Here is a 24,868-nt window from a genome sequence, read left to right as displayed (position 1 = left end):
CAGGTAAGATTCAGGAGGAGAACTTGGCTGCTGGTGTGTGGGACCAGAGATGTTTTGGGATCTCTGCCTGGAGGAGGATGGGGCCTGGGAAGATGCTGTCACCATGGAAACATGGAATTTTCATGGCATCAAACATTAAGATGCTGTTTTGGGTCCTGGAATTAATTTAAAATCTCCACACGACTAGCAATGCTGAGAGGCCTTGAGTTTGCACTCAAGTTTATATTATTTATTGCCAGGAGACTTCCACTGAGAAATTACCGTATAATTATGGTTATTAATCCAAAGAGTTAATGGGAGGCCTCAGTCACAGCTCCTGAAGGCTCAGTGCCTTCAGTGAGAAGCCTTAGATGAACCCTCAATCCAAATGGGAACACTGCCTTGAAAAGAGGGAGCAAACAAACAAAACCAGGGAAGGAAGCCAAGCTTCACGTGATGGTTGTGGCAGCAGATCAAACAGAGGGATGTTTAAAGTCTATTTTTCTCCTTTCACCCCACCTTTGATCGCTGTTTCCATCCATATGGGAGCAGCACCCAAATGTACATGGTATTATGGAACATCTTCATCCTCTGCCATGAGCTGCCTGTGAGGGGACAGCACTAAACTCTGATTTCTTTAATCTTTGAAATCACTCTTTACAGCACTGTTGTTTTCATAAATGTTGACTCTTGCTACAGGTGCTTCCTGATGACGAGCCTGGAGAATGAGGCTGAGAGACACCTCGGGGTCTGCAGCTCCTCCTGAGGGGCAGCTCCAATCTCTGCTCTGGTGACCAGAGACAGGACGGCTGGAGCTATGCCAGGGATATATAGTTTGAATATCACAAAAAGGTTCTTCCTGCAGAGGGTGGTCAGGCACTGAACAGGCTCCCCAGGGCAGTGATCATGGCCCTAAGGCTGCCAGAGCTCAAGCAGCATTTGGACAATGCTCTCAGGGACTGGGGGATTGTTGGGGTGTCCTGGCAGGTCCAGAGATTGGACTCAATGATCCCTGTGGGACCCTTCCAACTCAGGATATTCCAGGATGTTTGACACTGGCATCTCCTTATCTCTGGATGTCTCTATGTCCTGTCACTCCAAGGGGAGGCTCTGGAAGAGCTGTTCCCTGCTGCCCTGGGTCCATGTTGGATCCAGGCAGGTCTCCTGTGCCCTGTGGTGCCAGAGCAGGGCCCAGTGCCAGTGCCAATGCCTGGCATGGCTCCAGCACGCTCCATTTCACTCCTTGGGATTTTTTTCCTTTGTAATCACTTCTGCTTGGGAAGAATTTAGGTCTCACAAGAGCAGTCAAAGCCCTTTTTTGTGTGGAGGGCAGGACAAAAGCTCCCAAACCCGGGAGGATTTGGGTGGTGAAAGCCGGCTCTGTTCTCAGGGGGCTCTCACTGGCAGGGACTTCCCTGGGCAGGGCTCAGCACCCCATAAATACCCTGCACAAAGCTCTGCTCTGAGCTTGGCTGCTGGAGGCTCAGACCCTTCATCGGGGAGAGGATGTACAGCCAGTGAGTATTCCTGAAGCTCCTCTCTATGGGAGAGGATCGTGGATCACCATGTTGATGGAGCATTGGCTGGGGCAGCTGTGAGGTCGGGGGTCAGTGTGGTTCAGGGGGCAGGAGGAGGAGGGGGACGATCTCCATGTGTCAGTGTCCATGCTGGTACTTCCCATTCCAAGGTGTGGTTCTGATCCAGGAGGATAAGCGCACCTCTGGGTTTCAGGGGATAGTCCAGAATTTGGAGTAGAATCATAGAATCCCAAATGGGTTTGGGTTGGAAGGGACTTTAAATCCCATCTCATTCCACTCCCTTTCCACTAGACCAGGTTGCTCCAAGCCCCGTTCCAACTGGCCTTGGACACTTCCAGGGATGGGGCAGCCACAGCTGCTCTGGGTAGAGCACAGTGGTCTGTCTGCTGTGTCTTCATGGGCTTTGCAGTGATAAAATTGGAACCCAACAATTAATTCTTTGCTTAAAGAAAAAGAAAGAAAAAAGGCAAAAAAATGCTTCTCCAAGACCTGGGAGATAAAAGCTGGATTCTGCTTCCTAATGATCTGGACTATCCTGGATTTATCAGTGGATGGGTGTGTTTGCTGCAGGGCTGTGGTGTGGGCTTTCCCCTCAGTGTTCCCTCTCCCTCCACACACTCAGCCTTTTCCCCCATGAAGTTCTAGTGCTCTTCCCTCCTGATGCCTCAAGTTCTTTGCAAGTCATGGCTCAGTGTGTCCAGAAGAACTGATCCTCCCTGGCAGGGGGTTCCCAGCAATGCCCACCTCGGGCTAACCCAGCTTTGCCCTTCCAGAGTGGAGCATCCAGCCGGGGGCTACAAGAAGCTCTTTGAGACGGTGGAGGAACTGTCCTCTCCAGTGACCACCCACGTCACAGGTTGGTCTGGTCCCTGATCTCCTCCTGCCTGGCTTTGTTCTCAGAGCTCAGGGGCCTCCAGGGCTCAGAGACTTTACAAGGGCTGGAAGTAAAGGACCTCACAGGGCTAGGGATTTGGGGTGGAGGAAGGACAGATTGGATGTGAGAACATTTAGATAATTCAGTACTGAATGTCTTGGTCTACAGCAGGTGTGGAGGGGAAGAAAACAGTTTCAAGACCTCATGTGTGTTTAAATAAGAAGTTGCATAAGCCTTAAAAAAAATTAGTTTGAAGTTTTGTTCTTTTTGTTGTCACCATAAAAATTCCTTGGTCTGATTTGCTGTGTGCATCCCAACGCTGCCTCTCCCACAGGCAGGATTCCCACCTGGCTGCGAGGAAGCCTCCTGAGGTGTGGTCCTGGCTTGTTTGAGGTGGGCTCGGAGCCCTATTACCACCTCTTCGATGGCCAGGCATTGCTCCACAAGTTTGACTTCAAGGAGGGGCACGTCACCTACCACAGAAGGTATGTGGTGGTTTTCCAAGAAACGAATAAATCAGGAAGCAGTTGCTTGACTGTGAGTGCTGAGGACAGGCTCTGGAAGGCACTGGTTATTTTTAGTCCATGGGATTATTGAAAGAGCTGTATCAGTGATATCATTAAACCAGCTCCAGATGAAACATGAGGCTGTGGGGTCCCGGGGCTCTCATGAGCTTTATCACAGGAATATTCATATTTATTTGTATTTATTCATATTTAACTGCACAGCCTGTTGTGGTTTTACGTGTAAGGGGATTTCTCCTCCTCACCCTCCCAGGTTTATCAGGACTGACTGTTATGTGCGAGCAATGACGGAGAAAAGGATTGTCATAACGGAGTTTGGCACCTACGCGTACCCAGACCCCTGCAAGAACATCTTCTCCAGGTACTGGGGTCCTGCAGCCACTGCTGCCATGTCCCACAGAGCTCCTGCTTCCCAGAGGCCCTGACTGCCTGTCCATTCTCTCTGCTCAGGTTCTTCTCCTACTTCAAAGGTGTGGAGGTCACGGACAATGCCCTGGTTAATGTCTACCCTGTGGGTGAGGATTACTATGCCTGCACTGAGACCAACTTCATAACCAGGATTAACCCAGACACCTTAGAGACAATTAAGCAGGTGGGTTTTTGTCCTGGGCTGAAAAAGTTATGGAGCAGTAAACCTAAAATGAAAATCATGTAATCACACACTGGTTTGGGTTGAAAGGGACCTTAAAGCTCATCTCGTTCCACCCCCTGCCATGGGCAGGGACACCTTCCACTAGCCCAGGTTGCTCCAAGCCCCGTCCAACCTGGCCTTGGACACTTCCAGGGATGGGGCAGCCACAGCTTCTCTGGACAACCTGTGCCAGGGCCTCACCACCCTCACAGGGAAGAATTCCTTCCCAGTATCCCATCTGACCCTGCCCTCTGGCAGTGGGAAGCCATTCCCCCTTGTCCTGTCCCTCCAGATCCTTGTCCCAAGTCCCTCTCCAGCTCTCTTGGAGCCCCTTTAGGCACCGGAAGGGCTCTAAGGTCTCCCTGGAGCCTTCACTTCTCCAATTGAACACCCCCAGCTCTCCCAGCCTGTCTCCAGAGCAGAAAAACTCCAGCCCTTGGAGCTCCAGCTCCATGTTCGTGCTTGGCTGGAGTTTGCAAATTGGAGCTCAATTGCTGCCTTAGAAAAGAACTTCTCACATCCAATGCAAGAATGTGTTGACTCATGACAACTTGCAGAGCCAGTGACTCCCCATCTCCTGCCAAGGAAGCTCCTGATTGTCTCCATTTTGTTCTCCAGGTGGATCTCTGTAAATATGTGTCCATTAACGGGGTAACGGCTCATCCCCACATTGAGAATGATGGGACAGTTTACAACATTGGTAATTGCTTTGGAAAAAACTTTGCCCTGGCCTACAACATCATCCGGATTCCTCCACTGCAGGCAGGTCAGTCAATTCCCACCTCTGAGCCACCTGGGAAAATCTTAGGAATCACCTCTTTATCCTTTAAATGAGTTTTGACACTGAGGGTTGTTTTGTTGGTTTTTTTTTTTCAAGCTTCCTTAGATTTTATTTACTTTTTGATTGTTGTATTTGAAACACTTTCAAGTGGTTTCTAAGCCATGAATTTCCTTTGTGTTGAAGGCAGACATTTACTGGGTAAATAAGCACAGACTATGTGAGATCTTCTGTTAACCCCTCACCTGTCCCATTCCAGATAAGGAGGACCCGATCAACAAGTCACAGGTGGTGGTGCAGTTCCCCTGCAGTGACAGGTTTAAGCCGTCCTATGTCCACAGGTAACATTCCATGGGGTCAGCAGGTCAGCTTGAACCAGGGACTTATTCTCACACATAATCAGCAACAAAAACTAGGTGATTTACCAAAATCAGGGTAATTGTAGGGGATGATCCATGTGATAAGATGAAGCACTTTGTGGTTGTTGTCCAAACTAAGCCGGTGAGCCTGATGTGCCCCCCTGCATTTCTAAACAGCTTTGGGCTGACCCCAAACTACATCGTGTTTGTGGAAACACCAGTGAAAATCAACCTCCTCAAGTTCCTCTCCTCCTGGAGCCTCTGGGGAGCCAACTACATGGACTGCTTTGAGTCCAACGAAACAATGGGGGTAAGCAGAGGGTTGTCCCCAAATGGGTTGGCCTGGGCAGCCAGCCCGACATTGGGAGGTCCATGGTATTGGTTTCACCTTCATTTCCCTGAGCCTAAGCAAAGCTGCTGGTTGGTCCTCAGGTGTGGATCCACGTGGCTGAGAAGAAGAAGGGCCGGCTCCTCAACCTCAAGTACCGCACCTCGGCCTTCAACCTCTTCCACCACATCAACACCTACGAGGACAACGGGTTCCTGATCGTCGACCTCTGCACGTGGAAGGGGTGAGTCTGAGGGGCCCTGGGCACCACAACTCCCCCTGCACGAGCTGGGGGGGCCAGTGGAGACCTGCGCCAGACACTCTTGGAATCACCTCTGGCACTTGGCACCAACCCATCTAAACACTAACACATGGGGACATGCAGACTACACAGCATGGAGTTATCCAGAGGTGCAAGGAGCCTATTTAACATTCATTTTCCAAGAGAAAAAATATTTCTATCTTTTATTTACTTTAACAAATGTCAGTGACTGCTGAAGGCTGATGCTATTTTGGCTGGGGCTGCACTGAGCAGGGTCTGGGTGAGATTTGAATGCTGCTCTTTGTGTAAACACAGAAATGTGGCACTGAAATGATGATGCCCAACCCTGTGTTGGCTGCATACCCAGGACACCTTGAGTTGAGCTGATCCTGGCATAAAATCAAAGGATCTCAGAGTAGTTTGGGTTGGGAGGGACCTTAAAGTTCATCTCGTTCCACCCCCTGCCATGGACAGAGACACCTTCCACTAGACCAGGTTGCTCCAAGCCCCATGCTGTGCTTGTGCTGAGCACCAGAAATTGCTGGTTTTCCTCCCAGGGGAAATGGTGCACACACAGTTCAGCTCTGCCAAGGAGCTGGACTGGGACTCGTGTTACTCTGTGTGCCCAGAGAAGCTGTGGCTGGCCCGTCCCTGGAAGTGTCCAAGGCCAGGTTGGACAGGGCTTAGAGCAACCTGGGCTAGTGGAAGGTGTCCCTGCCCATGGCAGGGGGTGGAACTGGATGAGCTTTTTAAGGTCCCTTCCAACCCAAACCAATCTATGAATCTACTGAATTTTAGGAAAAAAACATCTGCGCTTCAACTCCCACTTGCAAACCCATCTCTGTTTCTCTCTGTGATGCTGTTTCCCTGCAGGTTTGAGTTTATTTACAATTACCTGTACTTGGTCAACCTCCGGGCAAACTGGGACGAGGTGAAGCGCCATGCAGAGAAGGCCCCACAGCCCGAGGCCCGCAGATATGTCCTGCCCCTCAACATCGACAAGGTACCCGCTCTGGGCCAGCACGGGGCTCTGCCTGGTTCAAATTCAACATTTTCATGAGAAGAGGAAACTTAAAGTAGGGGTCCTCAGAGAAACTTTATTTTTGCTTTAGCTCATGAGTGTTGTTCTGGTTTATTCTCCATACAACTGCTGAGAGCGGTTGTGGCTGCCCCAGCCCTGCAAGTGTTCAAGTCCAGTTTGGATGGGGCTTGGAGCAACCCAGTCTAGTGGAAGGTGTCCCTGCCCATGGCAGGGGATGGAAAGAGATGGACTTTGAGGTCCCTTCTAAACCAAACCCTTTGATGATTCCATATATTTCTGTTCATAGCAGAGGCTGTGGGGCAGCAGTTAATCCTGGAAGGTACTGCTCCTGGAAGCAGAGAAGGGAGCAGCCACATGTGTGGTTCAGTCCTCTAGCTCTCGGTGTGAGGTCCCTGGAGCTGCCAGCCTGGCACAGAGCTCACTGGCTGGCAGCTGTTGTGTTCCTTTCCAGCTCTCTTGGTCCCTGGTGGGTGGGCCAGGGGCTGCCAGGGCTGTGCTCAGCTGAGCCGCCTATGGAGCTCATTGGGCTGCAGATCAAGTGAGAAGGGCAAGCCCACGTGGCAGTGCTTAATGAAAACCTCTGAATGCCCCAAGGAGGGGAAGAAAGTTGTGTTTACGAGCACAGTGATGGCTGAGGAGCAAGACAGTTCTGCACCACTGCCAAGAACATGGCAGCGGTTGCCTCCCTGCAGCTCCTGAGGCTCTGCTATATCCTGCCGCCTTCCCTGGTCGATGTTTGCAACAGATCTGTGCAAAGAGACTCACAAATGTGTTCCTCCAATCTCCTGGGTGTTTCTCTTTGTGCCAGGCTGACACAGGGAAGAATCTGGTCACCCTGCCCTACACAACAGCCACAGCAACGCTGCACAGCGACGAGACAATCTGGCTGGAGCCTGAAGTGATTTTCTCGGGGCCACGTCACGGTACAAATGAGACCCCAAATCCCAACAGCACAAGTACTGCCTGCACTCCCTGTCCCACTGATTCTCATGCTTTTATATATTTATTTTTTATTGTAGCCTTTGAGTTCCCACAGATCAACTACAAGAAATACAGTGGGAAGCCTTACACGTACACGTATGGGCTGGGGCTGAATCACTTTGTCCCAGACAGGGTAACTGTCAAAGAATGGGTGATGGGTTCAGTTTGAGGACAACAAAGAATATTTCTGAGCTGGGGTTTTTGGTTTTCCCCTCCTTTAGCTTTGCAAGCTGAACGTTAAGACCAAGGAGACCTGGGTGTGGCAGGAGCCGGATTCGTACCCGTCGGAGCCCATCTTTGTTTCACATCCAGATGCTCTGGAGGAAGATGATGGTAAGGCTCATGGGGTTTGGGTCCATGGCATTGGGAGTGGGAAGGTTTGTGTCAGCTGGCACCAAGCTGGCTGCAGGGCTGGGCCAGAGGTGGGCAGGGGCAGAGCCTGCAGGCAGCTCCTGGACCAGATGTGCCAGGTACTAACAGTGGTGGGAAGTTTCTGAGGAAATACAGGAAAATTAAGACTGAATGAAAACAGAGGAGAAAGACCTCGAGGTCTAGGTGAACTGTTGTCTTAATTTTTTAGCTTTTTGGCAATTTTCTCACAGTTTTAAAAAGAATTATAGAAGTTGCTGTGCCACAGCACCACAGGCTGGCAAAGCCAGCAGTGGCAAGAGCCCAAATAGTATGAGAAATAAATATACAATCATAGAATCATGGAATGGTTTGGGTTGGAAGGGATCTTAATGATCATTTCATTCCAGCCCCCTGCCGTGGACAGGGACACCTTCTAGTATCCCAGGTTGCTCCAAGCCCCGTCCAACCTGGCCTTGAACACTTCCAGGGACAGGGCAGCCACAACTTCTCTGGACAGCCTGAGCCAGTGTCACTCACCACCTCCCTCAGCACCATTGATCACACAATTCCAATGGGATTTACAGTGTTCTGAGTGCAAGTGGCTGCTCTCCCATGCCCAGCCCCAGGGACAGACACTTCCCACACTCACCTGGGACATCCCCTTTGTGTTTTCACTGCAGGGGTTGTGCTGAGCATTGTGGTCAGCCCAGGCACGGGGCCCAAGCCCGCCTACCTGCTCATCCTCAGTGCCAAGGACATGAGCGAGGTGGCCCGGGCCGAGGTGGAGGTGAACATCCCTGTGACCTTCCATGGGTGCTTCAAGAGAGCATGACCCTGCCAGCCATGCCTCACGTGGGTCTGTTCCAGCTCCCAAAGGGGCAGTCTCTGTTTACAGCCACTCCAGTGACCTACAATCCTTCGACATCCCCTTTAGTTTCTGTGGCTGCTTCATTCACATTGAGCACTTCAATTTTGGCCATGATTCTTCAATACGCTTGATCAGGTATTTTTTAAATACAACCTTTGCTATGATTTCCAGTTAAAACACCACAAGCTTGGTGTGGTGGTGGTTCCATTTTTATAAATTTAATCCTTGTAGCTGCAGCAGAGTGAAAGATGCCTGAAAGAGCAGAGTGTAACCTCAGCACTTGTACACGTGGTAACATTATGTATAACAGTCTCTGCTCCATTACATGTTTGAGAATTTTTAGCCTATACTGAAGCATTATGGATTTAAATCCCCTCCTGGTCACTGCTTTAGTATCCTCAGAGCAATCCAAGTGGAGCCTTTCCACAGCTGCTTTGGGAACCTGAACTGGATGGCCCAGGGCTGGTGGCAGGTAGAGTTTTGTTCTTCAGTAAGGCTGCAGACTGCACACACTCCCTTGTGTGTTTGCTCTTTCTCCTTTCTTTTGCCAAAGCACATTTTCTTGATTTCTGTATTTCATGCTAAAACATGGACATGAAAAAATCAAGCAATTGTTATCCCTTGGGCTGATTTTGTTTCCTTAGAGTGCTACAGATGCTCAGCTTTATCCTTCCTTCTCACAAAATAAACTTTCGGCTGATGTTAAAAGAGGCTCTAGTTGAAAATAAAAACTTCCTGCTAATAGACTTAAAATCCGGCCTTCTTGTTTGTCTTCAATTGTTCAACATTTTTATTAATAGTATCAAAGAATTAGAAAATCCTTTACACTTAAGAGTTCTGGCAGGTGGTGCTGGCTTTGCAGGGCTGCTGGTTTGAGGGTGAAGATTACATCCTGATGATGGGATAGCGACATGGAGACACGGCCTGGTACTTCTGCTGTTCCATGATGTCCAAGCACTGGGCAATCACCTAATTAAAAACAAACAAAAAAAACCCAATATAAGCAATGAGCCTTAAAAAAAAAAAAAATCAGTAAAACTTACCAGTTCTGCACTTATTTGTTCCTTCTTTTTGTGAAACACTGAACATGCTAAAATGAACAGTTCAACTCTCACATATTTTCTTTTCATGTGTAGCTCCCGGAGAAGGGAATTTCAGGGCTCTAGGACTAAAAAACACTTCTTGGTGCTCCCCCATTATCAAAGTTCCCATAAACTCCACAAAAAATATTTTAAATCCACATAGTTCCATAAATATGTTCCATACTTAGAAGGGTTGTGTTGTGGTTTAACCCCAGCTGAAAGCAGGAGGGATTGAGATCCTCAAGTATTTGTGATATTCATGTGAACAAACTTCAGAAGTGCAAAGAACATTTTTATTGCTAATGAAGGAAAAACAGAAGAACAAAGGCAGTGGCTTTTAGAAAGAATGGAGAGATGTCTGCCAGCTTCAAATAAATACAAAGCCAGGGGGGTATCCCAAATGGACACAGCAAATTACAAGCAAGAAGAGAAAGTTGCAAAAAGCAACATCCTAGGACAAAAGAATGGAAACAATGGGGATGGTGAGGAATCTGAACTTCAGAGAGTTGAAGATATGGGTGATTATACGAAAAAAAAAGGATTCAGATACAGAATCAAAGGGTAAACTCAATGGAGATGCTCAGTGAGGAAATGTACTGGTCAAGTAACCAGAATTCAACAGAAACTTTGTGGATAAACTAATGGGGGAAAAAGAAAGGATGAGAATTACAGAGCTAAATTCCACAATAACAGGAGTGAGCAGTGGAAGCCCCAGGTCTGGAATCAACATGCTGCTGATCTTGAGTGAGTCATGGGCTTATACACTTGCTGCCAGATCCTTGTGAGATCTGGGAAAAAGATGTACTAAAAGGAAAACCCACCTTTCTAGTGTTTTGAGGTAGAATGATTCCATCATCCCAGAGTCTGGCAGAGGAGTAAAATGCACTGCTTTCTTCCTCGAGCCTGGAGAGTACAGAACAGGCTTAAAAGCATGATGAAAACATCAGGGCAGTGAAAAAGTCATAGGTGAAACAAGCAAATAGTTCCATGCAGTACTGCTGTTAAAATGAATCTGAATGCAGAAAATAACACAACAGATCTGACCATTCTGCAGCACAGACCAGCTTGAGAAGATCCTAACAGAGAGATATAAAATTACATGGAAATTTAAAATATTTTTCAGTAGGTTCAGGTTTGCTTTATTAGCTTGGGATATGGTGCTCTGTAAGATGAACAACAGTAGGCAATTAATGTCCTTACTTTGTCTTCAGCTGCTTCAGCTCTGATTCATCTGTAGAGTCACTGTCCCCAGCTTGTGGGACTGTGGAGAAATGTCTTGAATCCACAAGAGCAACTCTTGCATTAGGCCACAGGAACAGAAAGTTTGGACTGAACGATCTCCCACACTACAAAATAAACAAAAGCACAGTGAAACTCACTGAAGTCAATCACAAAAGGTATCTGTGGGATGGCACAATGAAGATCAAGGCAGAACGGAACACACTTGGATTTGTAAAGCATTAATGACACAGCTCCTGTATCAGCACAGACACCCAGTGGTAGGAACCACCAACAACCATCCCCACTGCCTTCAATATTGCTATTTTGGTATTTGAGTTTTAACTCCAAGGACTTACATGTTTCATTCCTACATGTTTAATTTTCAGTATTCATGTCCTGTGCTGCATTTCTTACTTAAAAAGCAGTTGACAGATCGAGGTAACTGACTGTTTTAAAACTGCAAGGCTGTGAAGTTTTAGCACAGTGTGAAAGGTGTGTCCCAAGCCTTTGGGCTGATCCCACCCCTACCATGACGTAGCTGTCGCTCCCGTAACAGCCCCCGATGACGATGGTGATTTTGGGAACAGCAGCACAAGCAACAGCAGCCATCATGGAGGCCTGGGCTTTCAGCCTGTTGGAATGAGCCTCTGCCTGGAATAAAAAGAGACATTTTAGATCCTTAAAGACTTTATTCTTTGCTCCCACCAAACTCGTATTTCTAAACATTTATTTATTATTTACAATTCTGTGTGATCATTTCTTCCACACCAGAAATGCAGCATCATTAACTGACTGGTATCATTAACTCATACATATCATAAATAACTCATATCATTAACTCATAAGCCCATTATGCACTTATTTTAATACTTAAATCAGTACAACAATTACAACCAGGTGCAAATGCCTCCAACACTGAGTAACTCATTTGTGCCAGGCTTTGTCTAAGCGCTGGTGACCTTGGGAGGAACAAGACTGCAGAAACAGATCTGGGAATCTAGCAGAGGTTTTACTACGAGGCTTCCCCCAGCTCAGGACAAAACCTACTGTACTTTAATGTCTACACTTTTCTGAAAGAGAAATAGCTAATTTTCTGGAGTGCAGTGGTGTCAGAAGAATCAATAAACTGTATTTCAATGTAAAAAGTGCTTTAAATGATAGGTTTTACAGCCTGCATTGCCAGCTGACCGCTATAATTTTATATAGGCATGCAGGCCTGCTTAAAACTCAAGAGAGAATGGAGAGATTTAAGAATAAAGTCATTATGAAGCTTCATAATTTAAACCATCAAGAGTGGTTTAAAAAAACCCAATTTTCCTAACAATTAATAACTGTGAAAAGGTAACTTCAGGCACAAGACGAACTAGGAATTGCTTAAGTATATGGAAGCAGACCTGCCATACCTGTGAGATGCTTGTTGGCCCTGCTGGCTGTGGAGCAGTATTTTGGAGGAAGAGGATGGGAATTCCCCGCTGGCCACAGAGCTGGACGAAGTGGCTGCCCTTGAGAGCAGCATCGTGAGCCAGCTCCCCGTTGTTGGCCACAATCCCCACCAAGTGCCTACAGAACAAGACACATGGACAGTTGGACTCGATCAGCTTAGAGGTCTTTTCCAATCTTAACCATTCCATGACTTTCACTTTTGAACCCTAGGAATTATTGAAATAGTGTAAAACCTGATGGTGATCCAAAAGCTGTTCAGACACATGCGTCCATCCATTTTGATAGTGAATATTCACAGCCTTACCCTTCCACATGGCCAAATCCTGTTACTAATGTTGTTCCAAAATTAGCCTTGAATTCCTGGAATCTGCTTCCATCCACCAAACGGCTCAGAATCTGCAAAGAAACACAAAGATTTTACTTTACTACAGAAATTGAAGTGAAATAGGATAATTCTGCTAAAAGAAATGCTCTGTTCAAATAGTAGGAGACCTGTGTTGTGCAAGAAATCCACCTCAATGAACACAGAAGGTCTTTTGGTGTCTTGCTAAATACTCAATATGCACAAAACATCCAATTTGTGTTTAGTTTAATTACCAACCATGTATTTTGAGCCAAGTCCAACTCAAAAATTATTTCAGTGTTTCAAAGCACAGTTGTTCATGTGCATAAAAATGTAAAAAACCCCAGCACGTGCAGTTACAGATTTTGTGCATAAGAAACACTCTGTTGCCTATTGCTCAGGCTTTTTTCCAATACAATTAAAAGCCATTTCCAAAGCTACTCTGCTTTCTACAGTCAATCCCCTTAACTGCAAGAATTTACCACTGGAAAAGATACTGGATTCACATCCTTGGAGACTAAATCTCATCTAGAACACAATGAAAATAGCGTGGGCAGCTCTGCATTGTCTCTGCTTAAGTATTAGTGTCTGTCCCAACCTCAAACAAGTTTAATTTGAGCTGTGTTGTTTTTTCAGTCAGGCATTTCTGTTGCATGACATTCTTGATTGCCTGGGGTAAAAAAAACCAAAAAACAGGAGGAGGGGAAAACCAGACTTTAAAGGGGTGCATGTTCTCAAGGCAGCCAACACAGTACAAGCCATGCTGACCCAACAGCATCTCAACAGTGCATGGAAACAGATGGGGATCAGCTGGCATAATCTAGAATTATCTAGAATGTATCTTATCTCCAGCAGGATTTCAATTTAAGTATTTTCTATAATTCTACAGAACTGTTGCCATCCTGCTTTGTTGCAGACTCAAGACAGGCTGGCAATGGATGAGGTAAAAATACGTATTTTTCAAGAGAGAACAAGAGTCTGTTAATCTGGAGCTATGAGACAGAGCAGACAGAGGGATGAAGGAATGCAGTCCCTGTCCCCTTACCAGTTTGACAGGAAGAGTACACCTATAGTCCTGTGGTGCCAGTCCCAAGAGCTCCTCAGAGCTGTACAGGGGACTGTCGTGCTCTGTGCCCTCCTCTGGCACTGGGTCATAGTTTAACGTAGAGACAACATTGCGAATACATTCATAGGCCTCCTTTTCTGAAGGTGCAAAATGGTCAGTACAGCCACTGACTCTAGGACAGAGAGCAACATTGATTAGCATTGAATGCATGAAATGTAAACTCTGATAGAAAGCCCAAACCAGAGCTAAAAACCTTAATCTGTACTGTGGCTCTCCAAACTCCCTGCAAATACTGTGTGATTTTGTTCTGGATGAATGAGTTGAAAGCAGTAGCTCAAGGAAATTTCTATGCAATCTAACCCAAATTCACAGTAAGGAGAAGTTCTTCCCTGTGACTTTTGTGTTTATCTGGATTAAAGAAAGACCTTTGAATGTATTTTCATGAGGCTGTTGTTACAAACAATACTGAAAAGGGAAAATGGAAAACAAACATTAGGAATTGTTTCAAAATAAGCGGTTCCAGCCTGGATAAAAAGTACATAAGACATGTAGTTAATTAAATATATGTATCCTGGAAAACACTATGAAAACAGGTGATAGCATCTCTCTTCTGAGCTGGTCCCTCTGAGGCACAGAGGAAGTGACTTGCCTGAAGTTGTTCAGGAAGTATGCGGAACAATGGGAATCCAAATCCAATTGGTCCAGTCTCTGCCTTACCCCATAACAACATGTAATTTTACTTCCATTTGGCTGATTTAACCAAAACCCCTGAATCTGAGAAGGAAAACCAGTGTAATCACAGGTTCCCCTTTTGGCCCTGCTCTGAAACGACAATGCCATGTTCCTGTAAAGCTGAGTATGCTGAATTCTCTACTATTTTTGAGAATATTCCACATACTGTGAGTGAAGTTTGGCTCCTCCAAGGTCTTCGGGAGACACATATTCTCCTGTAGCAGCTTTTACAAGTGGTGGGCCAGCCAGGAACAGTGTCCCAATTTTATCTATGATCACAGCTTCCTCAGCCATGGTGGGCACATAGGCACCTCCAGCAACACAGGAGCCACACACCACAGCCACCTGAGGGCACAGAAACCACAACAGACAGTGCTGGAGAGGGGAGAGGAAAAGCCAAAGCCCGAAGTTGTTCCAGAAATGCTCAAGGTGCTAAACCACAGCTTGGGGAACAATGAACTGGAGATATAAAACCAGCAGGAATAACAATGCTGGTTTGGAAAGTTCAATGTTTACCCTGAAATAACCCAGTGATTTGCTGCTTTTTCATCACAGTCAGTCAGGAAACAGAAGATCCTTAAGGCTGAAATGTTCCCTTGTGTGAGACAATGTACCTGGCACTGGGGAGGCCCCACCTCCAGTCCTGTGTCCAGTTCTGAGCCCTTCTCACCAAGAAAGACATTGAGGGGCTGGAGCGTGTCCAGGGAAGGGAACAGAGCTGGGGAAGGGTCTGGAGCACCAGAAGCAGCTGAGGGAGCTGGGGGAGCTCAGCCTGGAGAAAAAGAAGGCTCAGGAAGGACCTTCTTGGTCTCTGCAACCCCCTGACAGGAGGGTGGAGCCAGGTGGGGGTCGGGCTCTGCTGCCAGGGAACAAGGGACAGGACAAGAGGAAACGGCCTTAAGCTGCACCAGGGGAGGTTTAGATTGGATACTGGTGAAATGTTTTTCACAGACAGGGTTTAAAGCATTGGAACAGACTTCTCAGGAAAGTGGTGGAGCCACCATCACTGGAAGTTTTCAAAAATCGTGGATATGACACTTGGGATCATGGTTTAGTGGTGAACATGGTGGTGGTGCTGGATTGATGGTTAGTCTTGGTGATCTTAGAGATCTTTTCCAACCTAAACAATTCCATGATTTGATACTATTTGAGTTTCCCTTCCCCACAAATAAATTTAGGAATTTTTCTGCACATTTGAGAGTTGTTCCTAGAAATTGTATTGGAACAAATATTTTTTTCAGAACTCAATTGATCACACAGACCACCCTCTCTTGCCCTCCCCATGACATTGTACCTGAGGGATTCCCATGGCAGACATGACTGCTTCATTGTAGAAAATCCTGCCACCGTGCAGCTTGTCAGGAAACAGCTCTGACTGACGTACAGAGAAAAGAAAAAATGAATTTTAATATTAACTATAAAAGCTGGTGCCTCCTCTTCACTCCATTCATTCCCAAATATGTTGTAACTGAACCTGGGAAGGTCCTCACTCACAATCACACCTGAACCTTTCATATACAGCATGCACTATGGTACTTTTTCCATTGTAAAATCCCAAAAAAACACCCATGTCTTTCAAAAGAGGTTTCATGATTTTTTGTGAAACTAATTTATTCTAAACAAACTGAAACTGTAAATATGGAGAAGTGGAGGATCGTGTTCCTACTTTATCTGTAAAATGCCTTCAGCAGTTTCCCTTTTTATTCAGTTTTTGATACCACTCCTTAAGTCAGGTAAAAGCTTTTGCTGTGTGCTTGCTTTCAGTGTGGAGAGGGAACAACCACGATCTCTGTGATAGGATGACCTTTTCCATTGGAAAGGAACCTGTGCAAATTCTCCTTTTGTATTAAGAATTGCAAAAATTGCACTTTTAAAGGCCATGGACATTGGTGCATTGCTAGCACAAACAAGGCAATAAAACAGAGAAAACTATAGATTCTGAAGCCTCTCACACTAGGTACTGGTTTATTAAAGACAAAAAAGCAGCTCTGCACACTCATTCAAGTTTCTAAACTGTGAGTAGATGCAAGATTAGCCAAAGGGATGAAATAACACAGATGTTTTCTCCTCTGCAGTGATGCCAGCATTACCTGTAGTGGTAGGAATGCTCCCCCGCTGTCCACAAGGTGCACAGACAGCAGCCTGTTCTCCATGGCAATTTCTTGGGCTCTTAACTGTTTTTTCACTCCAATTGGGTAAATAGTTCCTCCTTTCACAGTGGCATCACTTGCCACAAAGACACACCAGATTCCACAGACTTTGCCAATTCCTGTAATTCAATTCAAATCAGTTCCACAGTTACTTATCGTGACTCTTTAAAATAACACACAAAACAAGGCGGCCAAATTATAGCCAAGAGGTTTTTTTCAGTAATACTGTCTCAAGAAGATCCAAATCAACTTGAAAATACCACAAAGGAAAGAAATCTATCCCTCTTCTCTGGAATAACCAGGACACTTAAGAAAGTAATCCAAATGACAGAAGACAGAACTTCAAATAAACTTACGTACTCCTGGTGACAATGAAAGAGAAAAACTTACATACTTTGACTCCCAAACCTTGAGATAAAAAAGGGGAGGCAATTAAAAATTACACCTATAAAACCGAAAAAGGTAACAATCTGTGATAAAAGAAGGATTTCATACTCTGTTCTTTTAAGTTCTTTTTAAAAAGGAATTTTGAAGAGTGGTTTTTTTATTTTAAAATGAATTTTGAAGAGTGGTTCCAGTTTAAAAAGACAATGTTTGCACAGACAATCCAATTGTCTACAATTTGAAAAACACTACAAAATAAACACCACAGCTCCTGTGTCTCACAGTTACTTTGTACCCTCTCCTTCAACAGGCAACAGCTGATTTGATACATCACTCTAAATTTTTTGAGACAAAAATCAATAACTGGTAAGTAGAATAAATTATTAAAACTGGAAGAAAAAAAAGACTTTTTTAAAAAAGGTTTCTCTCAGATTTCCCCCCAAAAAATCACATCATAATAATAATACAGCAGTGCTGAACTCTTCCCTGTTGGGAGCTGCTCCTGGATAGAACTGATGTTCACCTTTCCTAGGAACGCGCAGATACTAAAATATTCCATAAACCTTATGACATGCATCCTTTTTCCTTTCCTTTTTCCTTTGCCATTCCATTTTCCATTACCAGTGAGGCATCCAGCAGCAGGGACATCCCCATAGGGCATGTTGAGCCCTGCCAGAGGGGACAGCTCCAGGAAAGACTCATCATCCAGCAGCAGCTTCAGGCGCTCCCGAACAAACAGCTTCTTATTGCGCTGAGTGTGGCGCAGGATGGCGTTTTCTCCCCCTCCTTTCCTCACCCTCTCCAACAATTCCAAGTATCTAATGGAAAAAACAAAGTTTCAGTTAATGGAAACAAAGCTGTGTGGTGTGGTCACGCTGGAGGGGAGGGATGGCATCCAGAGGTATCTCAACAAGGCTGCAGACCTGGGCCTGGGAGAACTTCAACAAGGCCAAGTGCAGGTGCTGCCCCGGGTCTGGGCAATACTGAGCACAAATCCAGGCTTGGTGAGGAATGGATTGGGAGCAGCCCTGGGGAGAAGGACTTGGGGTGTTGGTGGATGAGAAGCTCAACGTGTCCCATCTAGAGAAGGCCACGGAGATGCTTCCAGGGCTGGAGCCCTTCTGCTCTGGAGACAGGCAGGGAGAGCTGGGGGTGTTCACCTGGAGAAGAGAAGGCTCCAATGAGAACTTAGAGCACCTTCCAGTGCCTAAAGGGGCTCCAAGAGAGCTGGAGAGGGACTTGGGACAACGGCCTGGAGGGACAGGACAAGGGAGAATGGCTTCCCACTGACAAAGGGCAGGCTTAGATGGGATATTGGGAAGGAATTCTTGGCTGTGAGGGTGGTGAGGCCCTGGCACAGGTTGCCCAGAGAAGCTGTGGCTGCCCCATCCCTGGAAGTGTCCAAGGCCAGGTTGGACGGGGCTTGGAGCAACATGGGATAGTGCAAGGAGTCCCTGCCCATGGCAGGGAGTGGAAGGAGATGGGATTTAAGATCCCTCCCAACCCAAACCATTTGATGACTCTGTGATTTCATTATAAGTTACCTTTTAGTAGATTGAACATAGTAAAATATATTGCACAGTTTTCATATAAATGGCAGGAGAAAGAAGATGAACTCACATTTTTGGATTATTTTTTCTTACAAAGTGTAATAAAAAGCGAAGATCTGTTATGTAAAGCAAGCATTTTACTTTCCTTATTCAAAAACTGTCCAATAAAGGCAATAATATAATATATAAAAATAAATCTAACTATGTGCTCACCCTATCTCAGCATGAATCTCCATTTCAAACTACTCTAGGGAAGAAGCCAAACAAAGGCTTTCTCTGTCAGCTCCCTTTAACAAGTTTATCTGACAAAAATCAGTAACTGATAAGTAGAATAAATTACTAAATCTAGAAGAAAAGCACACTCTACTGCATGTAAGATACACTAACAGTAGTGAAGGTTGCAGTGGGAGGAAGTGATTACCAAATGTTATTGTCAGGGAAGCCTCAAGTTTAGATAAAGAATTGAATAAACTGTAAACAAATGTGGTATCTCAAATCATTTTGGTCTTAAATAAACCAGGTTTTTCCTTTATTTCAAGCACAACGTTTTCCCCCCAGATGCATCATCTTTAACTATAAATGCTGTTTGGCACAACTACTCACACAGCACTCCGTGTGTGACTCCATTATCTTAGTGTGGCTCCCTGCAGACCGTGGAGGTCGGAAAAGCTCTGAAGGAAAAAGCTAAGGATTTTGTTAAAGTCCTAAATGCCACCACAGGAGGGCACAGTGTGTTTTCTGTAGCTTTGCTTCCAGCTCACGGATCACTCCCTGAACAAAGGCCTTTGCGTTTTTGCCATCTGATCTTTCAGGACTAATACATAAAATGCATTTTCCTGCTTTTATCACTGAATCACGACTGACTGCAGTAACTGTCTCCTACTCTGTCAGGAGCGTGTGAGTCACCATTTATGTCTTTGCATTCAAAATCCAACACGAAACAAATGTTATGAAGGTCTAAAAAAAATACTTCTTAGCAATATATGCAAAACAACACATGGCACTATGTTAAATACAGTTTGCACTTCGATTTGGGTATTTCAGTCAACATTTCACAAAAGGGTTAGGTTAGGAAGGACCTTAAAGATCATCCCATTCTAACCCTTGCCATGGGCAGGGACACCTTCCACTACCCCAGGTTGCTCCAAGCCCTGTCCAACCAGGCCTTGAACACTCCCAAGGATGGGGCAACCACTGTCCATATGTTGAAGCGCCTGTCAGTAATTCTCACACAGTGCTACAAGCAGCAACACTTTTAAACCCCCACAAAACCGGTTTATTACCTTTTAACCACAGCCTCACTGTTCCTTAAATTCTGTTCGAACACATGTCGGTGCACAGCGAGGACACGTCCGTCCAGAACTGGGTACGTTCGGAGGTGCCGCCTGTATTTTGACTTATTACTCACAAATCGGCGTGGGGGCAGGTGGTGTGCCCTTCCCCAGCTCTGGCCATGCAACAGGAGCTCCCTATATTCCCACTGGAGCAGGCGGGTCAGAGAGGGCCCGGGGCGGCTCCTGCCCAGGGCGCATAGAGGGGCCGTGCTCCACATGGTCCCGAGAGCTGGGAGACAACAAACAGCGCTTAGTGACGGGAATTACAGCGCGGATTCTCTCGGCTGAGGGGGAACGCGGCCCCCTCGCCTCGGGCGGGGGCCGTGAGGGGACAGCCCCGGTGCCTGCCCTGCCATGTGGGCCCTGCGGGGACACCCCCTGATAGACGGGGATCGTGAAGGGACAGCCACTGTCCCCTCCCTTCTCCGAGGGTCGTGAGGGGACATCCTGACTCCAGTCGGTCGTGAGGGGACACCCCTCTTTCCGCCCTTCCACGGGGGTCGTGAGGAGACACCGTAAGTTCCTGCCCCGCCAGGGGGGACGTAAGGGGACACCTCCTGTTCCCACGGAGGCCGTGAGGGGATGCCGCGGCTCCCCCTGCGCCCCCGGGCCGGGCGGGCCCCGCCGGGCCTGCGGAGCGCGGCGGGGCCGGGGCCGTGCCGGGCAGGGAGCGCGGGGCTGCGGCCCCTCCGGCGGGGCCCCCCGGCCCGGCCCGGCCTGGCCCTCCGCCCGCCGCTGGCTCCGCTCCGCGCCCGCCGCGGCCCACCCGTATGCGTCCCACCGTCCCTGACTTACCCCGTCCTGTCCGGGCCCGCCTCACGGGGCGGCTCCGCGGAGCGACCCGCCCCGGTGTCCCGTGCCCCGGGTGTCCTGTGCCCTGTGTGCCCTGTGCCCTTGGTATCCTCAGCCTCGAGTGTCCCGTGTCCCGTGTGTCCTGTGCCACATGTGTCCTGACCCCTGGTTGTCCCATTCCTTAGGTGTCCTGTCCCCTAGGTGTCCTGTGTCCCAAGAATCTTGTTCCCTGGGTTTCCTGTGCCATGTATGTCGTGTGCCCTGTGTCTCAGGTGTCCTGTACTCAGGTGTCCTGTGCCATGTGTGTCCTTTGCCCCCAGTGTCCTGTTCCCTGGGTGTCCTCTCTCCAATTAAATTTATCGTTAAAATATTAAAACTAGTTCGTTTTATTTTTCTCCTTCCATACCCCATCCCATCCCTGGGCTGCTTCAGTTTGCTACTGTCAGTCATGTCATAACCTTCTAGAAATTACTGTGTGTTGCTTTTCAGCGCCTTCATTAAAATGCATCCCTGCCAGAGAGCTCTTTATCCATATTATACATATTAATAAGGCTGGGTTGTGATAATTAAGTGATGACTAATATGTTCGTGAGTGAAAGTATCCAGCATAGCCTGGAATTTGTAGGTAAATAAGTTATATATATTATTAAAAAATCTTGAGGATAATAATTAAGATTTGCTGAGCTATTCTAATTAAGAATATATTTTTTTGTCCTTCCACAGTTAGAGCAGACAGGACAGTCTGGTGTTGTGCTCCCTCATATCAGAAACTCGATGCAGGTGGAGCTGTGGGAAGTGACATCACTGCCTTGGGTGGCTTCAGCTGTCCCTTGGGAAGTGCCAGAGTCCCTCCTGCTGTCCCAAACCCTGTGACAGGGAGATGAAGGTCTGTGCTGAACCTAAGGAGAGCCCAGGGAGCATGAGGCAGAGATCCTCTGTCAGAGAAAATGTAGCACTCAAGGATAACATAGACAGTGCAGAGGGTCAGGCTAAGTCTGGGGTGGCATGTCTGCACATGTAAATAATCTCTTTAAAAAAATAGGGTCCCAGATCTGATTTACATTTTCCTAAAATGCTCATTAATTCTGGACCAGTCAAAACGAGGCAAGTGGTGGGCATTTGTTACTGGTAATCACAGACTGGTTTGTGTTGGAAGGGACCAGCGCACCTCATTCCATTCCCTGCCATGGGCAGGGACACCTTCCACTGGACCAGGTTGCTCCAAGCCCCGTCCAACCTGGCCTTGAACACTTCCAAGGATAGGGCAGCCACAGCTTCTCTGGGCAACCCGAGCCAGGGCCTCACCACCCTCACAGCCAAGAATTCCTTCCCAATATCCCATCTAAGCCCTCTTGCAGTGGGAAGCCATTCCCCCTTGTCCTGTCCCTCCAGGCCGTTGTCCCAAGTCCCTCTCCAGCTCTCTTGGAGCCCCTTTAGGCACTGGAAGGTGCTCTAAGGTCCCCCTGGAGCCTTCTCTTCTCCAAGTGAACACCCCCAGCTCTCCCTGCCTGTCTCCAGAGCAGAGGGGCTCCAGCCCTGGGAACATCTGCATGGCCTCCTCTCAACTGAATAATGAAACTATTAACAAACACACTAATCTGGACATGTGTTGTGGCACTGATGCAGCCATGAGAAGTTCCTGATGGAACCCATGGATGAATTCAGCAGCTGCTGCATCATTTGGGCTGGTTTGGGGCATTTGTGCCTTGGGTTGTTGCTCATTTCAGTTCACATCTTCCCTCCTTCCCTGGTGTAGTCAGGACTCTTTTCTCTCAACAGTTTGAGAAACTTGTGAACAGCTGAAGAGGAGAGACAGAAGTAATTATGCAGATTTGCATAGATCTTGCATTTCCCATGGGATTTAATGTGAATTTTTGTGCTCTGTGTGGTGCAGGTGATAATGGGGAAGGAAAGAATGGTGACAGAAATCCATGTAAAGCAGTAGAATACATTTGAGGAGGTGTGAATTTCAAAGAGGTGTTGGTAGCAGTGAAAACGCCACATGCTCGTGTTTGGCTTGCTGGAGAAGGAATTGCAGGTGCAAATGCTTGGATATGTATTCCAAGAGAGATTTGGGCTTCCTGTTATTTCTGGGCTTTTTTTTAAAGCTGACCCATATATCATTTCATGAATTAGGAAGATTTTTTCCTACTCAGTTCTGTGAATGTATCAGTGACTCCTGTTCCATTATAATTTTCACAGTTCTTATTTCATTTTCCGTAATTAAGTATGTGGCTTCCATAAGAGACACTATCTCTAAACTGCTAGTATTGTGTGGCAATTCCATCTCATGTGATTTCAATTTGAAGATTTTTTTTTAAATACCTCTTGCAGTTAATTTTTTATTGCTTATATTGTGGTGGCCTTGGCAGTGCTGGGTTAACAGTTAGACTCGATGATCTCAAAGCTCTTTTCCAGCCTAAATGATTCTGTGATTCTTTATTATTGTACAGGTTTTCCAGTAGATAGAATCAGTGTTCACAGGCAGGATTTGCTGTATTTAACTCAGGTGCCTTTTACTCAGGCTTAAATGAGTAATTTAATTTCATTCTCATGAAAGCTGGATGCTGTTTGCACAGATTAAAGGATAAAGAAACACTTTTCCCTGCATTTCAGCCCCCATATATATGTGAGTGGATGCTTATCACAGACAGAAGGTATCAGCCACCAGTTTGTACTGGGAGACAGCTTGGTATAAATAACAAATCCTTTAATTAAAAGCCAACAGATCCTAATTGACTTATTCTAGTCCTTAAACTGGGATCAGCCTTTCTCTCTTGCTATGGTATGGAGCATCCTTTGTTTAACAAACACCAAGGGGGAATCGAGTGAGGGAGGAAAAAACAGCCATTCTGAGAGGCTGCAGCCATGTGCAAGTGTTTGAAGTTGTTATTTTAGGAGCTTATTTTAGCGACTTTTGAGCTGAGCATTGAGAATATATAGAGCAGCATTTAGGGAAAATGCTAATGTGGTGGTGGCTTCCTTTACCATGAGCTGCAGCTCTGCCAGCAAAGCTGAAATGTGCCATTTAAGGAACACCGAAGCTTTGAGGGAAGTTTGAACTCAGCTGGATTTAGAAACTTGCTGGAGTGCACCGGATGCTGGGGGAAACCAGAACACACTTTCTGGATTGTCAGACCAAAGGCAGGAAGGTTCCCACAAAGCCCTCCTCCTTATGGAGCTTCTGTTTCTTATTTAGATTTTGTTTTTTAATACCCAAAAAGCTTTTAGTGGTGTTCTGACAATGGGGGCCTGGAAATTGGGCTAAATTAAAACAGGTTTTGTTTGTTTACTTAGAAGTGCTAACAGACTCAGACAGTCCCACTGCATTTTCAGGGCTTACATCATTCTAAAATAGATTTAATAGATTCAAAACAAATTTGATAATGAAGTAACTTCCACTTGGTGCGTTTGCATCTATTCCAAAGGAAAAGCTCAGCCTTGTGAGGTGTGCTGAACTGCATTTGATATGAAATAGTAAGAAGTTTATGTTAGTTGCAGGAAAATTTAAGAGAACGCGAGGAACTAAATGAACCAGTTGGAAGATGGGAGACTAAATGCAAGAGAAGTTGGGAGCCTGATCCTCAGTAAGTAAATTTAATTTCCACTGAGGATGTATCAGATGCTCCCATACCATTTAGTTTCTTATTTTGGATGTCTTGAAGTTTTATAAATCCTCACACAGAGAGCTGTGCAGAGCCAGGTAGGCCTTTGCAAACTGTGCCAAAAGATGAGGGTGAGCAGCTGAGTCATGGAAGTTTTCTGCACATTTCTTCAAGTACAGCTGTATGAGACAGCAGATGTATTACAACACCTATAAAAATACCTATTAGCATCAAACCCTTATCCACATTTATTTTTCACATCATTTAGCATAGTATCACAGTATTTTTGTACTGTAGTTTAGCCTTCCCAGGTTCCCAGTCTGTTGCCACAAAGACCTGAAAAACCCATGTATAATTGCATAATAATTCCAATTGTGGAAACACAGCTGATTTGGAGAAGACAAAGAGTTTGTACACTTGCTTACATTACTGAAAAATGGGAGTTTCTGGTTTGTCTTACTCCTGCAAAAAATGCACAGAACAAAAAGAGCAGAACTATCTTCTGGTTAAGAGATAATTAATAGTGCATACATAATTAATAGTGTGTACAATTCCCTGTTGCAGGGCCAGAGCCTGTCCTGAATTGCACTGCTACAAGCTGAAGAGAACAGAATTCCATTCTAAGAATGCAGATAACTGGTGATACCCAAA

At 46.2% G+C, this 24,868-nt stretch overlaps 2 protein-coding genes and 1 long non-coding RNA gene across 7 annotated transcripts in view; 2 read left to right on the top strand and 1 right to left on the bottom strand.

Annotated features, from left to right (window-relative positions):
* LOC116790895 (retinoid isomerohydrolase) overlaps positions 1-9,519 on the top strand; it is a 20,766-nt gene extending 11,247 nt beyond the window's left edge. For 2 of the 5 annotated variants that reach the window (XM_032696402.1, XM_032696401.1), the window contains exons 13-24: positions 2,291-2,373; positions 2,726-2,876; positions 3,169-3,276; positions 3,366-3,507; positions 4,165-4,312; positions 4,584-4,665; positions 4,861-4,993; positions 5,116-5,255; positions 6,147-6,276; positions 7,124-7,429; positions 7,518-7,629; positions 8,328-9,272. In XM_032696402.1, coding sequence (XP_032552293.1) covers positions 2,291-2,373; positions 2,726-2,876; positions 3,169-3,276; positions 3,366-3,507; positions 4,165-4,312; positions 4,584-4,665; positions 4,861-4,993; positions 5,116-5,255; positions 6,147-6,276; positions 7,124-7,429; positions 7,518-7,629; positions 8,328-8,479 — 1,687 coding nt within the window. In that variant the 3' untranslated portion in view covers positions 8,480-9,272. Of the gene's footprint in view, positions 1-977; positions 1,497-2,290; positions 2,374-2,725; positions 2,877-3,168; positions 3,277-3,365; positions 3,508-4,164; positions 4,313-4,583; positions 4,666-4,860; positions 4,994-5,115; positions 5,256-6,146; positions 6,277-7,123; positions 7,430-7,517; positions 7,630-8,327 lie in introns of those variants that run through there. The other 3 variants (XM_032696405.1, XM_032696403.1, XM_032696404.1) reach the window with 3 other exon arrangements.
* LOC116790896 (methylcrotonoyl-CoA carboxylase beta chain, mitochondrial-like) lies at positions 9,279-20,829 on the bottom strand. Its single transcript, XM_032696406.1, has 13 exons — positions 20,616-20,829; positions 19,770-20,049; positions 17,558-17,754; positions 16,493-16,671; positions 15,697-15,777; positions 14,569-14,747; positions 13,650-13,842; positions 12,566-12,657; positions 12,222-12,378; positions 11,347-11,469; positions 10,798-10,943; positions 10,419-10,500; positions 9,279-9,484 (listed from the first exon to the last, which is right to left on the bottom strand). Exons 1-13 carry the CDS (start codon positions 20,788-20,790, stop codon positions 9,401-9,403), a joined length of 1,968 nt encoding a protein of 655 aa, XP_032552297.1. The 5' UTR covers positions 20,791-20,829; the 3' UTR covers positions 9,279-9,400.
* Positions 19,948-24,868, top strand: LOC116790897. Its single transcript, XR_004358528.1, has 3 exons — positions 19,948-20,335; positions 24,108-24,199; positions 24,782-24,868. It is a non-coding gene; the product is annotated as an uncharacterized LOC116790897 (long non-coding RNA).

The sequence above is a fragment of the Chiroxiphia lanceolata genome, chromosome 9 (assembly GCF_009829145.1).
Source record: "Chiroxiphia lanceolata isolate bChiLan1 chromosome 9, bChiLan1.pri, whole genome shotgun sequence".
Taxonomy (NCBI): domain Eukaryota; kingdom Metazoa; phylum Chordata; class Aves; order Passeriformes; family Pipridae; genus Chiroxiphia; species Chiroxiphia lanceolata.
The sequence above is the reverse complement of the archived record's forward strand: the minus strand, read 5'-3'. Positions and strand labels throughout refer to the sequence as shown.

Excerpts from the sequence above, each read along its gene's own strand:
- LOC116790896 (XM_032696406.1), bottom strand. The coding sequence starts at position 20,790 with ATGGGACAACCAGGGGTCAGGACACATGTGGCACAGGACACACGGGAC. Across the intron at positions 11,470-12,221 it reads GGCCAACAAGCATCTCACAG|GCAGAGGCTCATTCCAACAG; the intron begins GTATGGCAGGTC and ends TTTTTATTCCAG. Across the intron at positions 10,501-10,797 it reads CTGAAGCAGCTGAAGACAAA|GCTCGAGGAAGAAAGCAGTG; the intron begins GTAAGGACATTA and ends TGTACTCTCCAG.